Genomic DNA, 27,356 nt, shown 5'->3' with positions numbered 1-27,356 from the left:
TTAGTCTTTATGTAGTAGTAGTCTAGTTAGTGCTTTTCTACTTTGGAGTATTGTTTTAGTTTTTTGTTTTTACCTTATTTTGTTTTAAGTAGTTTAGGTAGTATTATAATGTAGCTCTTTTAATTCACTCAGCTTTAATAACCTCTTTTTCTTGTCTTCTTATGCAATTGAGTGGAATGCAGGTGGACCAATTTACACAAAGCAAATATTCACAGGAAGCTTCACAACCATCACGCGATCTGCAGTAGCCTACCAAGGGTAACTTGCGGCCTTGCGTACATTAAGGGAAATAACCACAGTTCACTCCACAGTCGGCCCGCGGTGAGTAGCATCCATCCACAGGTAGCCTGTGGCGAGTTTCTGATGAAATAAAAAAAAAAAACAAAAAAAAAAGAAAAGAAAAGGAGAGGCGGAGCAGTCCGCAACATCACCGCGGCACACAAGCATCCACCATATTCATCCTGCTACCTGATTTCATAAATATATATAAAAAAAAAAAAAAAAAAAAATCAGATTACAAGTTCAAGAATCGGCGCAGAGACGAGATTTCAAGCAAGCTTCTTCGTACCTCTCCACCTTTGTAACCTTCATTGTTGTTGCATTAATTCCCAATTACACAGCAAAAATTTCGAGAGTAATACTATTTTTCGATCGAAGGGTATTTCGAATGCAATCTTGAACCCCCTGTTTCATTGGCAAGGTATTTTATCGAACCCTAACCTCTGAATCAGTTGTTTGCCGGTGAAAACTATTGGGTTTCGAGAAATTATTGCCCGTTCTCCCCTAAAAAGCTTGATTTCTTGGTTGCGTCCCTGTTCTATTGGAATTAGTTGATTTGGTTATTGCTCTTGATTTCACCGTATCATTGATTTGTTCGATCGAAATTGCTTCAATCTCGAATGGCTCGTTCCACCACAACTAGGAATAAGAAAACTTCTGGAGTATCGCGACCCGTACCCGTCTCTAAGACCTATACATCCAAGAAGAAATCCTCTATTACTAAGGGAATGGTGTCATCGACCAAGACTAAGGAGAAAGTAGTGGTTGACTACTATGACATTAAATTTCGTGATGAAGAGCACAAGGCGAAATATGAGAGATTGTTTGAGAAAGGAGTAACTGCAACTCGTTTCTGTGATGTTGATACCCTAAAAACTCTAAATATTGAAGATGACGTTCAGTGGCTATTCTCTAATGTTGGGTGGGGTAATTTTCTCATGCATAAATATCCAACATATAAAAGAGTCACCTTAGAGTTTTTAAGCTCCTTGAAGGCGGTTACTTACTCAGAACCAGGTTGCGGTGAAGGGTCTATTAGTTTTCAGTTGTACAATGAAGAGCATACTTGGACTTTGGCAAGGTTTAATGAGGTGCTTGGGTTACCCCCTGGTGGCCTGAGACTAACTCCCCCGCGTTGGTCTGCAGATCCTGTTTGGAAGCTATTAACCGGTGAGAGTACATACGATTCAAAGATGAGCCCAGCAAATCATATTCGCCATCCAGCGCTTAGATATATCCAAAGGATATTAGCTAACACTGTATTTGGTCGTCAAGAGGGGAGCAAGGCTCGAAAGGATGAATTATTCATGATATATCAAATGCTTCATGCTCAACCCATTGACACAGGTGCATTCCTCATCAAGCAGATGAAAGAGTTGGCACACACCACTACCAAAAAGGGAGCAATCGTTCTTGGCGGTCTCATAACTCCTATTGCTCTTCATTTGGGACACAAGGAGCGTCTTATGAAGGAAGAATCCATTGAGGGAACCGATTGCATAGATATTCCTGCATGTTCATTAATGGGTTGGATTCGCAAGAAAGATGGCACCACTCTTTGGTGTATTCGAAATGATGAAGACGAATTACCCCCTAGAGAGGCATTATCTCTACGTGATAAGGCTAACTGGTCATTTGTTGGTGTTCACCCTCGAACTCGGACTCAAATTCTTTCTGAGCCAGTGCCTGCACCATATGTCTCCAATGACGCTAGTTCATCCTCTACATTGACAGAGAAGGTTCTCACATACCTCCTTACTTCAATTGATAAGATCAATAATGAGCAAAGAGAGATTAAAGAGCAGTTGGTGTCCATATCCACTTTTCTTGGTACCTTGAGCAGTTGGATTCAATCAGGAGGATCTCAAAATCTTCCTCATTTCCCCCCTCAATGAAGCTTTGTGAGTGCCTTTTTCCCCCTATTTTATTCATATCATATTATTGCATTGTGGACATTGCAATATTCAAGTGCGGGGGAGGTTCTTGTGTATGCATGGTACATTTTTGTTTAGTATAGATTTGTTGCTTTTTAGTATAGTTTTACCGCTTTGAAAAAAATGAAAAAAAAATATAGAAAAATTCAAAAATTACAAAAATACATTCCAATGAATGATAAATCATGCTTTCCTGTGCCCCATACTTGAAATTTGTTTTGATTCTTGGTATATGATGATGAGTATTGTGGATAGTTTAGCCATGATTTGAAATTTGATTGATTTGATGCCTTAACATGCGTCAATTTTGTCCAACTACTTGTGAATATAGTGCTTGACTAGTTGATTTGGTGAGGAATGTGTGTTAGTTCCTGGTATGTCAATGAATTTGAGTATTGGTTTGTGACTATAAGTAGTGTTTCACGACTCATTATTATGCACATTGAGGCAGACAAAGGCGTTGTTCTTTTAGGTGGCCTTCAGACGATATTAGATACAATTGTTCCCTTCTTGCTACCCATGTTGTTGCCATGACCTTTTTGTTGTTTATTAGCCACATTACAAGCCGATTTTGCCCCATTGGTTACTAGTCCTAAGCTTAGCTTGGGGGAGCTATTAGTGAGTGAGGTGAGAGAGTTTGTAGTGTGCTTATTATTTGCACAATTAGGCAGTGTTAAGAAGTTGTAATTGTTTTTCATGGTGGTTTATTTTTGATGATTTGAGAGTTGAATTTCTTGTGAAAAAAAATAAAGCATGAAAAAAAAAGAGAATTGAAGTTCAAGAAAAAAGAAAAGAAAAAAAAATAAGTGAACTTCAAAAGGAAAAAAATTGTTTAATGATTCAATTGTTCTAAGTGAAGGTTCATCAGAAGAAAAAATGAGCTTCAATAAGAAAAATCAAGTTGAAGAGTTCAAAGTTTGTTTATTCACTCAAGTTCTACATTGTTATATTTTTATGAGTGTAATTGTAAGTGTTGGAAATTTTTTATATGATTGGATTTATGTTTGGTGAATTTTTGGTGGAGTTGAGTTATGTTGGAAATGATGGGTCATTATCTATTTTTGGTCTTGGTTTTGTTAGGATTTTAGCTCCCTTAAGCATTGCTTTTCTCTCACATTTTCCCAAATTTATCCTACCTCTTACTCTGACCTTAATTACAAGCTTTAAAGACCTTCCGACCTTTGTGCATAGAGTTGTGCGAATGTGAAAGTAGCTACTTATCAATGCAAGGAATGACTTGACATATTCCGAGTCGACTATTAGGTTGAGTGTATGTTTTTTTTTTAAACACACGAGTGCGTGAGTTGGGAGGGCATTGTTCACATGATGGGGTTGGGATGGAGAGTGATCGAGTACATCTTTTACTCGCCACATAAATGAGAGTCGAGTGTGTGAGTACTAGTCTTGAATTCTATATGCTCTCGTGGTTTGCTCCATTTGACAATTGTTAGGGAGGATGAGTGATTAAATGGATGAGATTGGTTGACTTTGAAGCATATTTGTTAGATTTACCTTGAATTGGTTGTTCTTGATTTTGATTATTTTTGGGGTGAAGTATTGATTTATTTATTCGTTGCTTTGCTCGAGGACGAGCAAAGGTTTAGCTTGGGGGAATTTGATAACACGATATTATACACGATTTATATGTGATATTTGGTCATGTTTTATTGTGTTTTCTTCATTCTCCTAATCTTTTTGAGCTATTATTCTTCCTATTTCGATACTACCTCTTCTTGGTTTGTTTGTTTTTGTTTTTATAGGAATAGGGCTCTATTTGCATGGAATTTATTTTGATCGCGAGATATTTCTTTATATGGAGCGTTTCTAGCACCAATGGAGCACCAATGGAGCATTTTGACAGCCTACTCCACAACTTGGTTGTGGCGTGCAACCTTATGGCCACAACATGGTTGTGGGCGTCCATTATTGGAGCAAAGGAGAGGCGAAGACAGCCCGCTCCACAGCCTGGTTGTGGCGGTTTTCTTCATGCCACAACTCACCTGTGGCAGCTCGTTTTGGGCAGCGTTTAGGAGTCCTATTAAGATAGAAATACCTAGTTTTATGAGAGGATATAAATAGGTTTTAGATAATCTTTTATTCACTACTTTTTATCACTTTTACATACATTATTTTAGAGCTTTTGGTATTACGTTCTTCATTATTATTTTCAAGATTCAAGTTTTCATATTTAATTCCAATTCCAAGTATTGATTTCTCTTCCTTATTCTCTTATTTTATTATTGTTATTATGTTTTCTTTAATTAATTGTCTTGTTGTTTCTATTATTATGTGTGAGTAGTTTCATAATCTAGGGTTAGATTGAACCCTAATATGGATTAATGTGTTATTTAATTTCCCAATTCCCAATTTAATTAATTTATAATTCCTCTTTGTTAGGGTTGGTTTTTATTATCAATGATTAACTAGAAATAGTATTATTGAATATGATTAGGTTTACAACGAAAGTTGATTCTTAATTGATATTAGAACCCTAATTAAAAGTTGGAGCTTTTATGCATGAAAATAGCTAATTGTTCTTGCTAGGACTTATAGGATGTCGTTCTCAATGTCTTTAATATGCATGATTCCATGGAAATAGGTATGATTGCATGTTAGGGAAGCTATTAGTTGATCGAAAGAAACTCTTAGTATTGTTTTAGGGAGCATCTGCCCTGTGGAATATATATTGATTTAATTGAGGGAAAGGAATTGTTCTATTGCATTGATTCATATTAGTGGGGATACTTAATCTTAGATGTTTTTAGTTCTTGATTAATTTCATATTATTATTATTTATTGCTTATTAGTTAATATTGTTCTAGTTTTGATCTATTGATATTGATTGGTTACTCGCTTAGTATTTATTTGAGTCTATTTAATTAGTTGAACCATAGTCTCTTGGGATCCGACCCTTACTTGCCCGTCTACATAGTAGTGGTCTTGTTAGGTTATTTTTGTTAGGTACGCGACACGCCTATCAGTTTACGGAACGGGACTATGACAATAAGGAGGAGTTAACGTCAGTTAAGTGGAAGTTAAAGGTCCTGACCCGTTATTACAATTGTGCCCTTACTAAAGTCGCGAAAAAGTCAGGTATACCCCCATATAAACGCGCTCTGTTAATATGCTATATTAACAAGGATTTTCTCTAAAGAAAATGCCTTAGTTAAACAAAAAATTTGCTTATTCAAAGCTAATCGTGTAAAGAGTTGCTTATTTTTGACAATTTTCTGTTAAATTTATCATATTGCTGCTTTTACAGTTTGTATTATTAAACATTTATACTCCCTTGCTCCGTAATTTATCACTTGTTGTACTTTCCTTTCGCAGTTGTATATTATTACTCGCTCCATTTTCTTTTTTAGAAACCTTTCACATATTATTAATTTTTTCTCTTCTAGTGGATTCCCAATTATCATACTGTAATATTTCCATATTTTCTGTCTTTCAACTATCATACTTTATTCTTCCAATCTCACTTTCTTTATATTTTATTATTTTGGAAATTTTGACAATTACCACCTTCTATTATGTCCATTTTAGCAATTACCACCTTCTATTTTTTTTTTTTTTTTTTTTTTTTGAAAATTATCACCTTCTATTTTCCAAAACATCAAAAGTTACCACCTTCTCTACCACATGACGTCATCTTGGCCCCACCCTTTACCATTCCCTCCTATTTCCCCTTCCTCACTTCGATTCTCATCTCCCCTGTGTCTCTTCTCTCTCCTTCACCATTAATGGCAATCAATTCTTCCTCACCCACCTAATACTTTCTGAAAATTTACTCCTTATTGTCACATCCTCTCTCTCCCTCATAATTCTTGGTCAAAGTAGATGCTAAATTGCCCGAAATTGTACCTTGTTCCAGGTGCAATATCATAGTACAATTGGGTTGGAAACATCATTGTTGAAGAGGGGACCAAGCTAGGAGACCTTTGGTTGTTAGAAATAGCAAAACGGAGTAAAAAGCAAGGTAATTTGATAATATAAAGTGTAAATGACAAACCCTAGAACTAATTTGTTGTCAATTAGTTCACCAATTGAACACCCTCACCCCTAATTTGATTCGCAAAACCCTAATTTATTGTTAATTTGATTTGCAAAATTACAATATAAACCCTAAAACGCATTGAAAACCCCTAAATTAAGAAATTAAGATGAACAACATACCTTTCTTTTGGGAAGTGTTGTCATGTTGCAGCAACCACCAATAATTGTTCGTCCATTTGGATTTAGAGGAGTGAATTAAAGTGTTTTGATTTTTTGGGGGTTAAAAAGTGAGAGGAGAGATGAGAATCGAGGAAAGAATGAGAAATGGGAAGGAGTGGGACCAAGATGACGTCATGTGGTTGAGAAGGTGGTAACTTTTGATGTTTTGTAAAATAAAATGTGGTCATTTTCAAAAAAAAAAAAAAAATAGTAGAAGGTGGTAATTGCTAAAATGGACATAATAAAAGGTGGTAATTGTCAAATTTTCCTATTATATTTTACAATTTCTTCTAAAATCTTGCACATAGAGAAATAAAGCAAATAATAAAATACGGATGGAATATTGACTAATTTTCGAATAATTGCCCTATGGTGTAACATATTGATGAGCCTAAGGTTATGAATAATTTTCTCAGAAATTTGCTTGTGCGCACAGGTTTGAGCATGGGACTCTTGTTCTTGCTGGTTTTAGTTAGTTGGATACTTTTTATTACTAAGAAAAGAAAACTTTTGAAGATAAGGGAAAAATTCTTTGAGCAAAATGGAGGAATGCTATTCACTCAGAAACTTTATACAAATGGAGAGAATATGTCTTAATGTTTAGCTCATCAGTTCAGGTATCTCTATATTCTATAATATGGGGCGGGCCTAAAAATACAAATACAAATAACTATATCATTGACATGATTCATATGAACTTGTGCAATATTTTAAAATTGGCCCTTTAATTTATTGTTTAAAAATAACATGCTTGATTATATTAATAACAAACTTTACTAAATCCATTGAAAATTACATTACATTTAAAATTTGATTTTTTTTCCTTCTAATTTTGATTTTTTTTTAAAAAATCAATTTTCTTTAAATTGAAAAAAAAAACATGCGTGAAAAAAAAATACTAACCAAACAATCCTTGATGATTGTGTATCATAGGTGTTGGATTGGACGACTCAGATTAGATAAATAATATACTAACGATTCATATTTAATCTCTTATTATAGTCGACCGTAGTTGTCCATAGTCGTCCGACTACGCAACAATTAATCATTTTCATGAGCCATGTGTGGTCAATTGCCTTTATCAAGAGGAAAAAGTAAGCAACGTTAACGCCAAATTAAAAAAAGATGTGACCAATATGTTAAGAACTAATTTTGAATGCAGCTAATCATGTTAAGAACTGAAAATAGGATAGTACACAAGCAACTTGACTGAATGACTACCTTCTTTTCTCTTAATATCTTTACACTTTTTTTCAATTTTTCCTACACATGTAACTTGACTGAATGACTGTCAATATGTTTGATGGTGTATGATTTAAAATAACAAAACATTGATGCGATGAAAATTCACATCTTGATAAATCTAAAAGGAACCCACGTAATAAAGTTTAGATACTTCCTCCGTTCTTTTTTTATTGTACCGTAGGAGGTTGGCACAAGATTTTTGGTAGTGGAAAAAAGGATGAGAGAGAAAGGTAAAAATACAAGATTGCCCATGTGATGGTATACATAAAAAAAAAAAATTAAGTGTTGAAAAGTAAGGGTATATTTGGTATTTGTAGTGTGAACACAAGTATTTCTTTTCCTAAAACAAAAATGGTGCAATATTTGTGATATTTCCTTAAAAGGCAAGTGGTGCAATATTAAAAATACGGAAGAAGTATATGATATCAACACATACTCTCTTTAATTTGAACGTATCCATAGAAATAAGTGTATCGCATTTGGCTTATTTAGGCTAATTGGATTAATCTTGCTTCGGAGGCATGCTAATGCACTTTCATATCTTCATTCAACAGCAAGCCTCCATACTAACAAAGAGATATTGATGGGAATTATGTATCACAACTTTGGTCGTTTTTATAATTGAGCCTAACTTTTTAACGAATTTGCTTTAAAATGCTACCAATAACCATTAATAACCTATTATACAAGTTATAAAATATTAATAATATATATATTTTTACCAATTATTCATTGTGATGTATGTTAAAAATCCAACATCTAAAACTATTTGTCTAATAAAGTTAATTATACAACTACTAAATCTGATTCCACTAGATAAACATTAATACAAGGGACGTTAGTTAGGAGATATTTGGATCCTGAGTACTTCCAAATTAAACAAGCCTGCCTATTGACAGAGAAAAGTGATAGGCCAACCCTACCATGAAGGAAGTGGTCCTGGCAGAAAAGAGTGATAGGCCAACCCTACCATGAAGGAAGAAAATGGCCCTGGCAGAGAAGAGTGATAGGCCAACCCTACCATGAATGAAGGAAGTGGCCCTGGCCTTGAGCTTGAGCTTAAGCTTAAGCTTGATGGTTTGAGGAATCAAAATAGCTATTAAATACGGGTCTGGACCGCATCCGTCATGGGAGAGTGCAAGTCTATCACTTTCAAAACCAATGAGGTTTCACCTCAAAACCATATGGCAATGAGAGGAGTAACCCCTTAGCCTTATATTGTGGTGGTAACTCTTGAATTCTTTCAATGTGAGAATCCATTACCACTACACTTCCCCTCTTTAGTAAATTAGTGTGGGACAAGAGAATGTTCACATGTGGGTTGTTCCTGGACTCAACAGGCATCCTTGGGCCGATCACAACCATCCGTATGAAACAAGTAGTTTAACAAATCCAAGCTCGGGAGGATTCACGTCTGGACAATATACAATTGAAATCGATATTATTAACCAAATGAATCGGGCCCTCGCTAATGCTAATGCTAATATCAACGAAGTGTTGAACTTTTGAAAGTTGTATAATTTCAAAAGGCATTATACACTGCAATCTCATCATGTGCAAAGAGACAAATCCTCTATTCCATCCAAACTAATAGTCCGGCCTTTGAAAACTTTATATAATAATCAATCTATAAACACACTTTTACAAAGTGTATATTTTACTTTTAACTTTATATTGTTCTTTTATCATCCTATCTTTACAGTATAGTAATATTGTATTAAGGTTTCCAACGCATGTAATTTGACAGTCAATATGTTTGATATTAGGATATTGTATGATTTAAAATAATAAAACGTTAATGTGATGAAAATCTTTTGTTGCAACTTACCACCAATTCATCGGAGAACATAGTGGGTTTGGCTAAAAAAGTGATAAGTTGCAACAAAAATTTTAAAATTGAAATTCTTTTACAACATTTTTAAAAAGGTAGTTATATGCAAAAAATCAAAATTAAAAGGGGTTGTTAAATATCGCCCTCAAATATCTAACTAACGCCTGCAAAATAAAATAAAATTACGTTTTAATCCTTATAATAATGATTATAAAAAATAATTAATTTTACCTCAATTTCACACTTTTACTATACACAAAATTTTTTACCGTTCTCTCTAGTGGTCAACGGCCACCAACGCTCATCGAACAACCACCCAAACCACCGTGAGTTTCAAAATCAAACAAATTTTTAAAATTTTGCAAAATCAATTTCGTTAGATCTTATGGACAACGGCGAAATACAAGAAACACAACCTTAGACGCTTGTAGAAGGCTCGTCAAACCGTATGAAATCGGTACGTCGCGATAAATTTTTTAAAAAGATTCAAAACCCAGGAAACGCCTAGTTTTTTAGAATACCCTAGGCTGAAACGCCTAGTTTTTTCGAATAGCGTTTCACCTCAAACGCCCAGATTTTTCATACAACCACACGGTTGTTCACAAGAACTAGGCGTTTGAGCCTAGGACGTACGAAAAATCTAGGCGTTTGCCGCAAATTCAAAAAAAATAAAAAAATAAACATTTTCTCCGTCAGCGATCGACTTTCCTTTGTCCTTACTTGTCATTGTAGATCATAAAACCGGAGGTAAGAGTTGGTGGTTAAAAGAGGAGGAGGTGATGGTGGTGGTGGTGGGTATAGTAGTATGAAGAGGCGGTAAATTGAGGGGGAAATTTTTTTGATAAAAAAGGGTAAATTTGTAATTTTAGTTTATTTTGCGGGCGTTAGTTAGAGATTCGAGGGCGACGTTTAGCTTTCCACAATTAAAAAGGTGATTAAATACAAAATTTTCTTAAATTATACTTCGTATATTTATATAATTCAAAAATCATTATACAACCTCATCGAGAGTAAAGAGACAAGTCCTCTGTTCCACCCAAACTAATAGTCCGGCCCCAAAAAACTTTATATCACAATAATGGATCTTTTATAAACACTCTTTTAGCTGTATTCTGTTGTTTTATTAGCTTTATATTGTTGTTTTTATAGCTTTATACTGTTGTTTTTAATCATCTTTACAGGGGTATTATAGTAATCTTGTAAATTAAAAGACTAAATTAAAACAACATATGAATAAAAATCAACAAACATAATGGATTAAACAAACGTTAAAAAAAATATACATGTCTAATATTCATGCACAAAAATTGTGGTGTTATTAAAAAGAATGTAAAGAACATATATCTCAAGTTCGAAGATTATATACTTCGTAATCCAAAACTAAACTAATGTACGTTTTTTATTTTTAAATTAAAAGAATATGGCATGAGTTATAAATCTTATAATGAACTTGAAAAAATTATAATCAAAAGAAAATATTCTATTACAGTAGACAAAATCGTACTATTTCTATTTTGCAATCATTCAAGTACTTGCATGGCCCAAAACTTTATTTTGAACTCATCTAGCTCATTTTACACTACATATAACTTTGTTACTACCACCGTTACAGATTATGTGCAACGATTAGACATTTTCTTTCTCTGCTTTATGTCAAATCGTTGCACATAACCTGTAACGGAGGTAGTACTTCTAAGTATCTCAATTATATTATTGCATCCTGTACTGTAAGGTTTGTTGGTTGGTTTACAAATACTAGTTTCATGCCTCTTTGTGTATGGTTTCTCATTGTGAATAAAACCATAAATCAAAACACATTATATTCTCATAAGCCAAAAAAAAATTCTTAAAAAAAAACAAAACAATGTTTGCGGTACGAGGCTTGTGTCTCCTCATCCCACTGGTATGGTTGAGTTTAGCTAGTCTTACTTTGGCCACCAGTAATATTTCCAAGCCCGGTTGCCGACACAGGTGCGGAAACGTAACTATTCCCTACCCGTGGGGTATCGACAACGGCAGAGATGGGGCATGTTCCTTGAATGAAATCTACAACGTAATTTGCGACAATACTTTAAATCCTCCAAGACCCTTTGTGAATCACAATCGTAGTAACTATATTGAGGTCCTTGAGATATCCATTGAGGGGCAACACATGCTTGCTAAGAGCGGTGTGGCAGCTAACCAGTACAAAAATGGACAAGTTGTATCCTCAACTCTAGTCCATTTTAAAGAGACAGGTCCACTGTCTATATCCGACAGCAAAAACAAGCTCTTCACCATTGGTTGTGATGATTATGTGGTACTTGGCGTGGTGTTCGCCTCTAGAGGATCTACTTTCAGAAGTGGGTGCATTACAGGGTGTAGCAATGTATCAGCAATTACAAACGGGTCGTGTTCAGGTGTCGGTTGCTGTCAAACAACAATCCCACGTGGCCTGTATCACTTCAGCTTGAAATTAGGTAGTTTTGAGAATCACACACAAGTGAGCGCAGATAATCCATATGGTTATGCCTTCATAGGGGATCCGAGTAAATTCAAGTTCGATGTCGGTGACCTTAGTGACCCTCATTTCGTCACTAAAACTAGAGACAGCGTTCCGGTCGTGCTTGAATGGTATATTTGGGATGCTAAAAATTGTGAGATTGCTAAGGGAAACAAGTCTACCTATGCTTGCCAGGATAACAGCCACTGCAACGATTATGTTCTTTTCAGTGGGGGATACACATGCACTTGTCTTCCAGGTTATCAGGGTAATCCTTATCTTCCCCCCGGATGTACAGGTCAGTTTTTTTTTTTTTTTTTTTTTTTTTTTTGACGGAAAAGTTTGTAACAAATAAAAGTGAAAATGTAATGAATAAAAATTAAAGGAATTGGTGGAGTAAGATACTAGTAATATAATTTAGTAAATGCTAGGTTTAAATCCTATTAATTAAAGCTATTACTATAAATTCCTTGCAGAAATTGATGAGTGTGCATCAGATATAATCCTTTGCTCTCATAACTGTAGAAACACTTTGTCGGGTCACTACGAATGCTACTGTCCAAATGGATACTATGGAGATGGTTGGAAGAATGGAACTTCTTGTGTTAATTCCTTACTAAGAGTAGCTGAATATACGTTTGCAGTCTTGGGATCGCTATTTTTGCCTCCAATTGGGTGGTGGTTATATCTTGTAAAGGAATGTTAGGTGAAGGGAGACTTTACCAAAAACAAAAATGAGAGGGGTATTTTGGTAAAGTGAAATTTATAACCCAAAACCCCTTTCACTTTATATATAGAAATATAGAATTATAGTGAATTTTTATGCATGATAAATCATAGTTGGTAAATATTTATCATCAAAATCAAAATGTAACAAATAAAAAGAAATTGATGTAGTAATTGATTATTGGTTCGTTTCCTAACTAAATAAAGCTCTTGCTTGGTATAAATTCCTCTATGCAGACATTGATGAGTGTGCAGATATTACAAGTACCAGATGCTCTGAAACTTGTATAAACACTCCAGGTGGCTACTATTGCTCTTGTCCAAAAGGATATCATGGAGATGGTTGGCTGAATGGAACTTCTTGTGTTAGAGATTCCATATCGGATCATCCGAATGTAGCTGTATATGTGAGTGCAACTTTGGGATCGCTACTCTTGCCTCCAATTGGTTGGTGGTTATTCATAGTGATCAGAAAAAGAAAGGCCATCAAGCAAAAAGCTAGAAACTTTCAAAAAAATGGTGGTTTATTGTTGCAACATCGTATGTCATCTGATGAACATATAGTGGAAAGAACACATTTCTTCACCATTGACGAGTTGGAAAAAGCCACTGACCACTTTAATGAGAGCAGGATACTTGGACGAGGAGGCCAAGGTATTGTTTATAAAGGAATGTTAGGTGAAGGGAGACTTATTGCCGTAAAAAAGTCTGAGACATTGGATGAAAGCCAACAAGAACATTTTATTAATGAAGTGGTTATCATGTCTCAAATAATTCATAGGAATATAGTCAGGTTACTCGGATGTTGTTTGGAATCGAAAGTCCCGTTACTGGTTTATGAGTTTGTCCCAAATGGAACACTTTTCAATCATCTACATCATCTCAATGAAGAGTTTCCAATCACATGGAGAATGCGCCTACAAATTGCTTCCGATTTAGCTGGAGCACTTGCTTATCTACATTCTTTTTCTTATGTTCCTATACTACATAGGGATATCAAATCTTCCAACATTCTCTTGGATGATAAGTACAGGGCAAAGCTATCGGATTTTGGGTTATCAAAAAGTGTGGCTCCTGATCAAACCCATGTAATTACTCGTGTTATGGGAACATTTGGTTACTTGGATCCTGAATATTTCCAAACTCAAAATTATACCGAGAAGAGTGATGTTTACAGTTTTGGTGTGGTCCTAGTTGAGCTTATAACTGGACAAAAGGCAATACGTGCTATAAGTGAGCAAGATAGAAGTTTGGTGTCATGGTTTCTTTCTCATATGGAAAACTCTCAATTCCTTGACATGGTGGACCCTCAATCGGTAAAGGAAAGTTCGAAGGAAGAGATTTACACTATTGCTGATCTTGCAACACGATGCTTGAATCCGAAAGGTACGAGAAGACCCACTATGAAAGAAGTTCTACTAGTACTAGGGACAGAAGAGTCGCCCCAAACTAATGTAGTAGAAAAAAACTCACAATTCGAGCAAGTGTTAGATGCTGGAACAACTAACAACTCATACCATGAAAATGTTGCAACTTCCTCCACATTTAGTATGGATACACGTTATTGTCAATCAGCTGAACTGTCTTTATTATTCAATCCCAGATGACGTAGAATTTTTTAGTAGTTTAGTTTGGTTATAAACCCTTGCTATAAGTTACTCTACATAACTTTATGTATCATTAGTTTATAGTACCTTATTTGTCACATATCAAATATGTTGAGATGTTATGCTCAGGCCTTGTATTGTTAAGAACTACCTTCTTTTTCCAAATATCTTACTTTACACCTTTTTTTTTTTAAGGTTTCCAACGCATGTATTGACTGTCAATATGTTTGATATTGTATGATTTAAAAATAATATGTCATATAACATTAGTTGATGTGATGAAAATGCACAGCTTGATAATTCTAAAAGGAACGGAACACACATGATAAAGTTTAGATAGATATTTATAATAATAGTGAATCTTTACCATCACACACTACTTGAGTGTAAAGAACTTAAAAAACAAAGGTAGTATTTGAACTGACTATATATGGTTAGAGAAGTTAATTTAACGAAGAGCAACTAATTACAATGGTGATTCTAGCTATGAAATGTATTTACCTCGTAGCTGAAGATAGACCAACCATGAAGGAAGTGGCCCTTGAGCTCGATAGTAGGATTAGGAATCAAAATAGGCATCCTTGGCCGATCAGAACGATCAAAATGAAACAAGCAATTTAACAAATCAAAATGATGTTTACCCGATTCCCACAAATGCAAATTATAACGCTACTAATCCAAGCACGCGGCGAAAACTTCACATCTGGACAATATACAACGCAAATAGATATGATTAACGAAATAAATCTCCCTTGTTAATGCTAAGATAAACCAAATAATCTTGAATCACCCTCGCATATAGATGTTTTTGTTGCTCTTTGTTGTTTCCTATATATAAAATCATAAAGTTTAAATATCCAAAATTATATAATTGCAAAAAACATTATACAACCTCATCAAGAGTAAAGAGACAAGTCCTTTGTTCCACCAAAATTAATAGTCCGGCCCCAATAAACTTTATATCACAATAATCAATCTATAAACACTCTTTTTACAAAGTATATATTTTGCTTTTAGCTTTATATTGTTGTTTTTAATCATCTTTACAGGGCTATTATAGTAGCCTTGTAAAAGACTAAATTCAAACAATATATGAATGAAAATCAACAAACATAATGGATTAAACAAAAATAAAGTAAAAAATTTAACATATTATGAGTCTATATAAGGTATTATGAGTCTCTAAGCCCCTAACTACTTTCATTTAACTATTTATCAAGTACTAATATACTACTTTGTTGATAGTGATTATTAATGAGTTCATACAATATATTAATTGAATACATATCTTCATTTTTTTTTTCTCTTAATTAAGTGTACTTAAATTCTATCTACTCCATTTCTTTATTTATGTTTTCATTTAATAGATTACCATTTATTAATTATGTCATGTGTGACTAAGTTTAAAACTTTATTTATATACACAAAGTACATTTATAACAATAAGATTGATTATAAAAAGTTGTGTTTATTTTTTGGAAAATTTACAAATTGCAGTCATTTAAAGTTCGTATTTTGCAAATTGTAGCCATTTAAATTTTTTTTTTGCAAATTGCAGCCCAAAAGTTCGTATAAATTGTAAATTGCAGCCCGATTCAATTTTTTCATCGATTTACATGTTGAAAAAACCTCGGTTAAGGTTTGGTTTGTGCGGTTTGGAAAAATACGGTTTGGTTTCGATTTTTTGGGAAATACGGTTTGCGGTTTGGTTTGGTTTTTCAAAAATTATAAACCAAACCAAACCGTAAACCAGTAAACCGCATTTTAATATTTAAATAATTTTTAAATAAATTAAAATAGTTATTATATATTATAAAAAAAAATAAAAACAAAAAAACATGAAAAATCATTCGAAGACTATACAGTTAGTATACTACTATACTCTATACTCAATCTCAAAACTATAATGTAGTATGATGTAGTATGAATTATTTTTCTGCACAAATGTATTATGTTTTTTTTCCACTGTTAATTTGTTATGTACTATTTTTATTATGTGTTATTGTGTTAGCACTTAGCACTTGATTAGTTGGTTGTTATTTTTATTAAAAATTTGTAGTAGAATTTAATCCCTTTGGCTAATTATTTGAACTTTATTATAAATTTATTAATATTTGACAATTTTTAGGAAAAAATGTCGTCTCATCATAAACCGCAAACCAAACCGTATTATTACGGTTTGGTTTGGTTTGGTTTCAATACTAATATGGTTTGGTTTGGTTTGGAAAATTGACCAAATCGTATTTTACGGTTTGGTTTGGTTTAGACTCAAACCACACCAAATCAGACCATGTTCACCCCTAAGTACATGCATAGCCCAAAACTTTATTTTGAGCTCAGGTAGCTCATTTCACACTACATGTAACTTTATTACTAAATAAAAGAAAAAGAAAAAGAAAAAAAGTAGATGGCCTACGTTACCACAAACAATAAGTCAATAATGATATGACTATTGATTATAAATAAAGTACTCGGTCATATATAATCAAATCATCCATGTGTTTACCATTTACAAAATATATTTCTAATTTTTAATTGTTTTACAAAATATATTTCTAATTTTTACAAAATATATTAACATTTACAAAATATATTTCTAATTTTTACAAAATATATTAAAAATTTGTAAAGTAAAAAATATGGAAATATATATGAGTACTTTTAGTACTATTTGACTTTTCACAGTTTTCAATATTCGTCTTAAAAATAATATCTTCATTTTTTCATAAAAGATTATAAAAAATTTGATTTCAATAAATTTACAATAGGATGAATCCAACAAGCTAGTTAGATCCCACATAATTATATTATCTCTTTTTACAACTATTAATTTATTGCTCAATAATTATAAAGTAGGACTTTTTTTTACCCATTATGGATGCTCTAGATTACTGTGAAATAATAGTCAAAATTGGTAAAATTTGACTCAAATATTGGCAAAGAGGCAAAAACAAATTGGGACGGAAAAAGAATGAAACAACATTTATATTAATTATATATAAGTAAAAAGATAAGTCATTTATAATGTGTAATTAAATAATGTAACAATATTTGTCACATAAAAAATAATGAATAGTGAGGAAATCATCAAATATCCTTTTCAAAAAGCTTGGCTGACTCAAGTGAATGTATCTCAATTATTGCACACCGTACTATAAAGTTTGTTGGCTGGTTTACAAATACTAGTTTCATGCCTCTTTGTGTATGGTTTCTCAATTCACATTATTCTAAAAAAAACATAACTCAAGACACATTCTCATAAGCCATAAATTAAAACCAAAAAACTTTATAAAAAAAATGTTCGAGGTAAGAAGCTTTAGCTTGTGTCTCCTTTTGCCACTGGTATGGTTGGGTTTAGCCAGTGTTAGTTTGGCCACCAATAACATTTCCAAGCCCGGTTGCCGACGTAGCTGCGGAAACGTAACTATTCCGTACCCGTTTGGTATCGGTTACGGTAAAGACGGGGCATTATGTTCCTTGAATGAATACTACAACATAGTTTGCAACAAGACATTTAGTCCTCCAAAACCCTTTCTGAATTACAGTAACTATATTGAGGTCCTTGAGATAACCACTGAGGGACACTTGCTTGCTAAGAGCGTTGTGGCAGCTACGATCTACAAACAAGGAAAACTTGTCAAGTCAACTCCAGTGTATGCAGCAGACACAGATCTAACTGACTATCCACTGGTTATATCCGACACCAAAAACAAGCTTTTCGCGATTGGTTGTGATGATTATGCCGTACTTGGTACTGTTTGGGCCTCTAAGGGATCTAGTTTCAGAAGCGGGTGCATTGTAGGGTGTAGCAATGTATCAGCGGTTATAAACGGGTCGTGTTCAGGTGTTGGTTGTTGTCAAACAACCATCCCAAATGGGCTATATAACTTCACCTTACGATTAGGTAGTTATGAGAATCACACACGAGTGGACCAAGACAATCCATATGGCTACGCTTTCATAGGGGATCCGAGAAAATTCAAGTTCAAAAGCGCTGACCTTAGTGACCCTGATTTCGTCACGAAAACCACAGACAGTGTTCCGGTTGTGCTTGAATGGACTCTTTGGGATGATACGAGTAATTCGGCAGCGACTTGTGAGATAGCTAAGAAAAACTTGTCCACATATGCTTGTCTCAATAAAACCAACTGCCACGATTACAATGGTCCCGGTCGGGGATACACATGCAGTTGTCTTCCTGGTTATCAGGGTAATCCGTATCTCGGATGTACAGGTCAGTTACTACTAACTACATACTGTACTTCCTCTGTTTTTTCAGTTGCGCCAAATTCATCACTTTGAGCACTTCATGAAAAGGGAAATTTTAATTGAATCATCAAGCGAACATGATGATTACTAAATAATTAGTTTTGTTAAAAAAATATTTTTTTATCATTGTAATACCCCTTATGATTACTTTAAAGGAGCATATTCCTACTTTTCTAGATACTTTTCAGTTAAGCGTGCTTTGCTGGGAATAGTAGTCTTAGAATATGGGTAAAATGTGTTGGAAGGATTTGTGTTGGTTTATAAGGACAATTGATAGCCCTTAATGCGCATTTTGTTTCGTGACAATATCCTCCACCCTAATTTGTTTGGGGTCGGGGTGTTACAATCATTCCATAATCAGAATATTAAAATATGACACATGTTAAAATTATTACAGAGTATTTTGTGAAAAAAGAAAGCAAATAATAGGTAGTCGCATTTAAATATTCTATTAATATGCAATTTTAATGTTTTATGAAGCCAAAAAAATAAGGAAAGTTTAAACTAGTTGTCAATTCAATCAAATAAGAAGATTGTGATCAATAGATAAACAATGTTTTTATTATGTTAGTAAAATACATTAATATTACTTTCTTCATTTATAATTATTGCACTAATTGCCTTAGCTTTTAAGGAAATTCACACAAGTTAATTACACCATATCCATTTTTAAAAGTTCCTAAAAAAATATCCATTTTTTAAAATAAAATATTTATGTTCACATTACAGATATCCAATATGTTCTACCTCTATATTGCAATAATGTTAAATTAGGTTTAAAGTATTCTCTGTATCTCTCATTTATATAAACGGCCACATACAAAAGTATATATAGAGTAGGATACTTGGAGGGCAAGTCCAAGATAACCTAAAGATAATCACAAAATATATTCACAATATTTATCTTTCCTAATACCCCCCTCAAGTTGGAGAGAACGGATCTCGGACACCCAACTTGCGAAGTAGAAACTCAAATTTAGCTTTTCCCAAAGCTTTTGTAAAAATGTCAGCCAACTGAACCGTCGTAGGAACATACGAAGGTATAATCGTCCCATCTGTAATTGCATCTCGAACAAAATGACAATCCGACTCAATGTGTTTTGTTCGCTCATGAAACACTGGATTCTGCGCAATATATAACGCATACTGACTATCACAATAAAGGTGCATCCCATTCTCATGTCGAACACCTAAATCTCCAAGTAGTCGCTTCAACCACTTTAATTCACAAGTCGTTGCATTCATACAACGATATTCTGCTTCTGACGAAGAAAGAGCCACCGTAGGCTGCTTCTTGGTTTTCCATGACACTGGAGACAAGCCAAGAAGCACAAACCAACCACTTAAGGATCGTCTGGAGAGAGGACAACCTGCCCAATCTGAATCACACCAACCTTCTAACTGTAATGCACTATCAGATCTCAATAAAATACCATGTCCCGGACTCTTCTTTAAATATCTAACAACTCGCAAAGCTGCTTCCCAATTATCAATCCTGGGTTTCTGCATAAAATGTGACAAAATGTGTACAGAATATGCTAAATCGGGTCTCGTAACAGACAGATAAATTAGTCGCCCTATGAGGCGACGATATTTCTCAATGTCATGAAAATACTCTCCCTGGGATAATGCTAACTTGTGATTTTGTTCCATAGGGAACTCTGCAGGTTTAGCATCAAGCAAGCCAGCCTCAGTAATTATATCCAGTGCATACTTCCTCTGGCAAATAAAAATTCCATGTTTATTCCGGGCTACCTCTAGCCCCAAAAAATATTTCAACACTCCAAGGTCTTTCATCTTGAAACAATCTCCCAAATATGATTTAAAACTGAGCATAGCATTTTTATCGTTGCCTGCAACAATTAAATCATCTACATATACTAACACATTAAGCTGAATTTTACCCTTTGTCAGAGTAAACAAAGAATAATCATAATATGACTGTTTAAAGCCATAATTTTTCAAAGCTGTAGCAAGCTTTGCAAACCAGCACCGAGGGGCTTGTTTAAGCCCGTACAACGATTTCTGCATCCTGCAAACTTTGTCAGAATTATCTTTCTCAAAACCAGGGGGAATTTTCATATATACCTCTTCTTCCAAGTCACCATGAAGAAATGCATTATGAACGTCCATTTGATGAACTTCCCAATTTTTCACTGCCGCTACTGCAAGAAAGGTTCGAACAGTCACCATTTTTGCCACCGGAGCAAATGTTTCATTGTAGTCTAATCCTTCAACCTGATGATTGCCAAAGATGACTAATCTTGCTTTTAATCTCTGCAAATTCCCATGCTCATCGTATTTTTCTTTGTACACCCACTTGCTTCCAAGTGCCTTTTTACCCGGTGGTAGCTTCTCTAGTACCCAAGTACCCTGTTCTTCAAGTGCCTGTATCTCATCTGTCATTGCCTTCCTCCAACCCTCGTGTTTCATAGCCTCCTTGAAACTTTTGGGTTCATTTCCTCCTGTAATGGCAGCAATATATGTTCTATGCTTCACAGAAAACCGGTGAGAATCAATAAAATGTGTTATAGGGTAAACAGTACCTGAGGAAAGTGATGTCGCAGGTGAACTCTGAGATGATGTAGATGGACTTATATTTCGGATCGTGTGTGTCACAAAGTCACGATGCTTCACATTCGGAAATTTTTGTCTCATGCCTTTACCCAAGGCCTCGGTGTCCCTTGTTGCATTACAATCTATCTCACACTGCCCATTTTGAGCTTCTAGACGCTGATGTTCTACCTCGGTTTGCGTGCTGCAATCACCCCCTTCTCCCTCGGTTTGCGTGCTGCCAGCACCCCCAGCAGCCCCCTGCTGCGTGCTACCAGCACCCCCATTAGCTCCAGCAGCCGCAGATGATGCAGCGTGCTGGTAAGGGAGGTTGGCAGTCTCCTCCGCGACCTCCCTGCGGTCTGGAGCTGCCTGCCGCAGGTGGGTTGTGGAGCTTGCTGCCTCCCTCTCCACCCCCGTATCTTCACTCACACACTCCCCCTCCATCATGACGCACCACTCATCATCACTATCCCCAACATCTCCACCACTCACACTCACCTTTATTGTCTTCTCACTAGGAGCAATAAAAGGAAAGTCGGTCTCAAAAAATGTCACATCTCTTGACACAAAAATTTCACAAGTTTCCAAGTCGTACACCTTCCATCCCTTTTTCCCGAAAGGATATCCGAGAAACACACACCTCCTACTACGACTTGCAAATTTATCACCCTTACTCTTCAAATTATATGCATAACACAAGCACCCAAACACCCGAATATACTCATATGAAGGTGTTTTGCCAAATAAAATTTCACAAGGAGTCTTATAATTAAGCAATCTAGAGGGAGTTCTATTAATTAAATGACATGCCGCTTGCACACACTCCCCCCAAAATTTTATAGGAAAATTTTCTTGAAATCTAAGGGCTCTAGCAACATTTAAAATATATTGATGTTTTCTCTCGACACGCCCATTTTGTTGAGGTGTGCCCACACATGAAGTCTCAAAGTAAATGCCATTGTCAAAAAAATACTCTTTCAACGAATTGAATTCCGTACCATTATCACTACGAACCACTTTAATTTCTTGAGAAAATTGACGTCTAACTCTTTCAACGAATTGAATTCCGTACCATTATCACTACGAACCACTTTAATTTCTTGAGAAAATTGAAGAACAAGAGAATAGCAACAAAATTATGAAACATATACTCAACTTCCGTTTTATTATTTAATAAATAAATCCACACACTCCTAGAAAAGTCATCTACGATAGTTAAAAAATAGTGAGCACCACAAGACGATGGTGTCTTGTAAGGCCCCCATAAATCTAAATGGACTAGTTCAAAAATACGACTGGCTTTATTTTGACTCAAAGGAAAACTACTCCTATGTTGTTTTTCCCTAGGGCATACATCACATGAATTAAATTTGCTACGACTATGACTCACAAACGGAAGTTGTTGAAGTACTTTTCCCGAAGGATGCCCTAACCGTTGATGCCACAACTTTGTCGACCCATCCACCTTTATCTTCAAAGTCTTCACCGTAGGAACACCCCGGAAATAGTAAAGTCCATCTACTCGTTCACCCGCTCCAATCACCTTCCTCGTCGTTAGGTCCTGTATAACACAAAGTTTATTAGTAAATTGCATTACACAATTAGATTCATCACATAATTGAGTCGTTGAAATTAAATTGCAATTTAATTAAGGCACATAAAGAACATTTTTAAGGATTAAGCCTCCTTGCAATGTCACCGATCCCAATTTAGAAGCATTTGCATAATTTCCATCCGGCAATCCCACCGGATAATGGCTCACATTTGATGCATTCATCAATAAAGAAACATCACAAGTCACATGGTTTGAGGCACCGGTGTCAATAATCCAACCCATATCTTGCTTACCGTGAAGCTTGGGTTTAATAATAAAGTTCAAGTGATCGAGTAACAGCTGAATTTGGGCCGATGAAATTCCAGCAAGAGCTGCCCCGTCTGAGGCAGTTGCGGCAGCAGCTTGTGAAGGCTGCGAGAGCTGCTGCCCACCAGTCTTGTTTGCTCGAGCAGGAGGCGCACCACCCCCCCTGCCCCTGCCACCTGTCCATCCTCCACCGCGGCCAGCCGAGCCTCCACCACGACCTGGTCCACGCCCACCACGTGGACGATCTCCCCACCAATCCGGAAAGCCGTGGAGTTGAAAGCAACCCGACTCATCGTGACCTTCCCTATTACAGTGAGCACAAAATTTATTACTACTTTCACCACGAGGCTTTTTCCCTTGCAACTTGAAGGCCACCGCATTACTTCGATCATCAGTAGGGGCATTCACATCCCCTCCCCGCAAGCGCTCAGCCTGGATGGCCTGTTGATATGCCTTGTCTACCGTCGGCAAAGGTTCTTGGGCTAGAAGTTGAGCCCTTAAAGCCGCATATGCGGAGTCTAAACCGATCAGAAAATGATGAATAAAATCATCTTGCCTCAATTTCTCCACTTGTTGCACAATGTTACATGTGCACTTCCCGCACTTACACTCCGGCACCGAAACATAAGTGGTTAATTCATCCTAAATCTTTGACATCCTACCAAAGTAAACAGAAATCAGTTCTGTTTTCCCTTGCTTGCAATCTGTCAAGGTCGTCTTCAATTGACAGACCCGAGTTCCACTCACAACACAAAATCGATTACGAAGATTATCCCAGAGCAACTTCGCATCATCATAATCACCTAGAGTCGACCGGACAATTGGATCCAAGGTATTAGATAACTAAGACACCAACATAGAATGTACAGCCACCCAATCCTCAATTTTCTCAGAGTCACTCGGCTTTGCAACCGAGCCATCGATAAAGCCAAACTTCTGCTTAGCCTTCAAAGCCGTCCTCACAGCTCTAGCCCATTCATCATAATTGTCTCCCCGTAATTGAATCGGAGTGATGACATTACCTGGCCCGTCACTTGAACCTAGGTGAAAGGTCAAGTCGACCTTCGATTTTCCCCCATCTCCCCCTTGCATCTCTTAATCTCACGCAAGAAATTAATTAAAAAAAATAATTTATGAAAATCAGTCAAAGAACTCACAGTCACGAACAAAATTTATGAAAAATAATGATCGGAAAAATTTTTGTGGATCTCACAAGGCTCTTGATACCATGTTAAATTAGGTTTAAAGTATTCTCTGTATTTCTCATTTATATAAACGGCCACATACAAAAGTATATATAGAGTAGGATACTTGGAGGGCAAGTCCAAGATAACCTAAAGATAATCACAAAATATATTCACAATATTTATCTTTCCTAATAAATAATAAAATAACGCGAAAAATATTATATAGTTTTATGTGAATGGGGTAAGGACTAAGGAGTGATAAATGTAGAAATTTTCTATGTTATAAAAGTAATAAAGGAAAAGTAGAGAGATTATAAAAAATTAAAAAAATTAAAAAATAATACATAAAAAAATAAAATATATTATAATAGAAAGTTGGAACATTTAAAAAAAAAAAAAAAGAAATATGGCATTTGAATAATTTGACGAGAACCAAGGTTTAAATGAAACTAGAAACTAATCTAGGTCCTTAAATCATGTTAATTGAACAGTCCACATGCTTCCAGTGTTATTAATGGCATTTTTGTAATATTTCAGCTTTATAAAGTAGTTTTCAATTTCATTTCTAAAAAGTAATGAAAAATTAGTAAAAATAAATAAAAAAAATAGTTATAAAATAAATGAAATTGTCATAAAAGTGAGAAAAACTGCAAATCGGTTTAAAAAGCTGCGGAATTGCAAAAAATGTCATCAATGAGCACGGAGAAGTAGAGAACACCTTATGTGTCCGATTATAATAATCTAAGGGCCTAGATTAGTTCTTAATTTTCATTTTAACCTTAGGTTTTCACATGATCTCAATAAATGAGCTTTATATATATACGAAGTATATATTGAGTTTTTTTAGGAAACCCCATTTTATCTTCATGATATGTAAAGTTCGTCTATCTAGTAGTGTTTATGTGAATAAATTAATTAAAAAAATCTAAGTTCTAGGCATTTTCATAAATAAATCACTATCTATGGAATTTACATTTAATAAAAATTAAAGTTGTTGGCTTATTTAGGTAAATGTCACTAATAGATAAACTTTTTTGTTTATTTATTATGAAGATAAACTTGTAATTTTCTCGAATTTTCATTATCAAATTTTGTAAATATTTATTATACGAAGTAAAAGTCAAGAAGAAAAATAATAAAAACAACCGAAGAAATAGCAAATGATTGGTTCAATTCCTATTTAACGCTATTGGTATAAATTACTCGCAGATATAGATGAGTGTGCACAAAGCAACAATTGCTCTTTTGGACCTAGTTGTACAAACACTCCGGGTAGCTACAATTGTTATTGTCCAACTGGATATATTGGAGATGGTTGGCTGAATGGAACTTCAACTTCTTGTGTTAAAGATCATGTAACGGATCGTCCAAATGTAGCTGTAAATGTGAGTGCTACTTTGGGATCGCTACTTTTGCCTCCAATTGGTTGGTGGTTATACATAGTGATCAAAAAAAGAAAGGCTATCAAGAAAAAAGCGAGAAACTTTCAGAAAAATGGTGGTTTGTTGTTGCAACATCGTATGTCGTCCGATGAACGCATTGTAGAAAGAACATATTTCTTCACCATCGATGAGTTGGAGAAAGCCACTGACCACTTTAATGAGAGCAGGGTACTTGGACAAGGAGGACAAGGTACTGTTTATAAAGGAATGTTAGGTGAAGGGAGACTTGTTGCCATAAAAAAGTCTAAGACATTGAAGGATAGCCAACAAGAAGACTTCATCAATGAAGTGGTTATCATGTCTCAAATAATCCATAGGAGTATAGTCAAGTTCCTAGGATGTTGCTTGGAATCGGAAGTTCCTTTACTAGTTTATGAGTTTATTCCCAACGGGACTCTTTTCAATCATCTCCATAATCTAAATGAAGAGTTTCCTATCACTTGGAGAATGCGCCTGCAAATAGCTTCCGATTTAGCTGGGGCACTTGCTTATTTACATTCCTTTTCTAATGTTCCCATCCTTCATAGGGACATTAAATCTTCAAACATCCTTTTGGATGATAAGTATAGGGCAAAGTTATCGGATTTTGGGCTATCTAAAAATGTGGCTCCCGATCAAACCCATGTAACCACTCGTGTTATGGGAACATTTGGTTATTTGGATCCTGAATATTTCCAAACTCAGCAATATACTGAGAAGAGTGATGTTTACAGTTTTGGTGTGGTCCTTGTTGAACTTTTAACAGGACAACAAGCTATACGTGCTGTAAGTGAACAAGATAGAAGTTTGGTGTCATGGTTTCTTTCTCATATGGAAAACTCTCAATTCCTTGACATAGTGGATCCTCAAGTGATAAACGAGGGCTCGAAGGAAGAGGTTTACACTATTGCTGATCTTGCAATGCGATGTCTGGATCATAAAGGTAAGAGAAGACCCACTATGAAAGAAGTTCTTATAGTACTAGAGACAGGAGAATCACATAATTTCAAATTGCCCGAAACCAGAGAAGTACAAATGAGCCCAAAAGTTGATGAGCAAGTAGTGTTGGCTGCTGGAACAACTAAAAGTTCATTCCATGACAATGTTGCAACTTCCTCCACATCTAGCATGGAAACGCGTTATTCTCGTTCAGCTGATATGTCTTTATAGTATCTTTAATAAGTAGATGGTCTTATATCCATACAATAAGTTGATCAGGGATGACTATTTAATTTGTGTATCATAGTAATGTTTTAATTTTCTTATTTTCACAGATCAAATAAATCTGTGGAGTTTTTACGTTTAAGTCATGTTTCTGCAAATGCAACTTGTTAGCACATTTATCAAACATTGCAATTCACTTCTCCAAACCAAATAATTGATTGAATATTGTTTGCTTTTTCGATTTCTTTCAGCGAAAAATTAAACTTGGGAGCGAAGTATCGAGTGAGAAATAAGAAATGAGAGGGAAAAAGGAAAGGAAGGTATTATGTGGGGCCCATATGACATTATAAGGTGGTTGAGAGCCAATTAGGTGGGAACTTTTGGTGTTTAACTAAAAAGTTGGTGGTAATTTTCAAAAAAAAATAAAATAGTATGTGGTAATTGTTAAAATAGAAACAATAGTAGGTGGTAATTGTCAAAATTTCCAAAATATAATTGGTCAACATACCTGTTTAAACTAAGGTAGTATTACGTAAGTAATATGAAGTCATGAATGAAGTATATACGGAAATAGAATTTAAA

The 27,356-nt window shown here is 35.1% G+C and overlaps 1 protein-coding gene and 1 pseudogene across 2 annotated transcripts; both read left to right on the top strand.

Annotated features, from left to right (window-relative positions):
* The first annotated feature begins 11,365 nt into the window (after positions 1 to 11,365).
* LOC145638195 (wall-associated receptor kinase-like 8) lies at positions 11,366 to 14,474 on the top strand. Its single transcript, XM_081689158.1, has 2 exons — positions 11,366 to 12,281; positions 12,947 to 14,474. The coding sequence occupies exons 1-2, from the start codon at positions 11,366 to 11,368 to the stop codon at positions 14,314 to 14,316; spliced, it is 2,286 nt and encodes a 761-aa protein (XP_081545284.1). The 3' UTR covers positions 14,317 to 14,474.
* Positions 14,475 to 17,613: 3,139 nt separating this feature from the next.
* On the top strand, positions 17,614 to 26,843 carry LOC145638184 (wall-associated receptor kinase 2 pseudogene; annotated as a pseudogene). The gene is made up of 2 exons (XR_014114629.1): positions 17,614 to 18,550; positions 25,399 to 26,843. The product of XR_014114629.1 is annotated as a wall-associated receptor kinase 2 pseudogene (transcript).
* The last annotated feature ends 513 nt before the right edge of the window (positions 26,844 to 27,356 follow it).

The sequence above is a fragment of the Chenopodium album genome, chromosome 1 (genome assembly GCF_948465745.1).
Source record: "Chenopodium album chromosome 1, dcCheAlbu1.1, whole genome shotgun sequence".
Classification (NCBI taxonomy): Eukaryota; Viridiplantae; Streptophyta; class Magnoliopsida; order Caryophyllales; family Amaranthaceae; genus Chenopodium; species Chenopodium album.
This window is presented reverse-complemented; position numbering and strand designations above follow the sequence as displayed.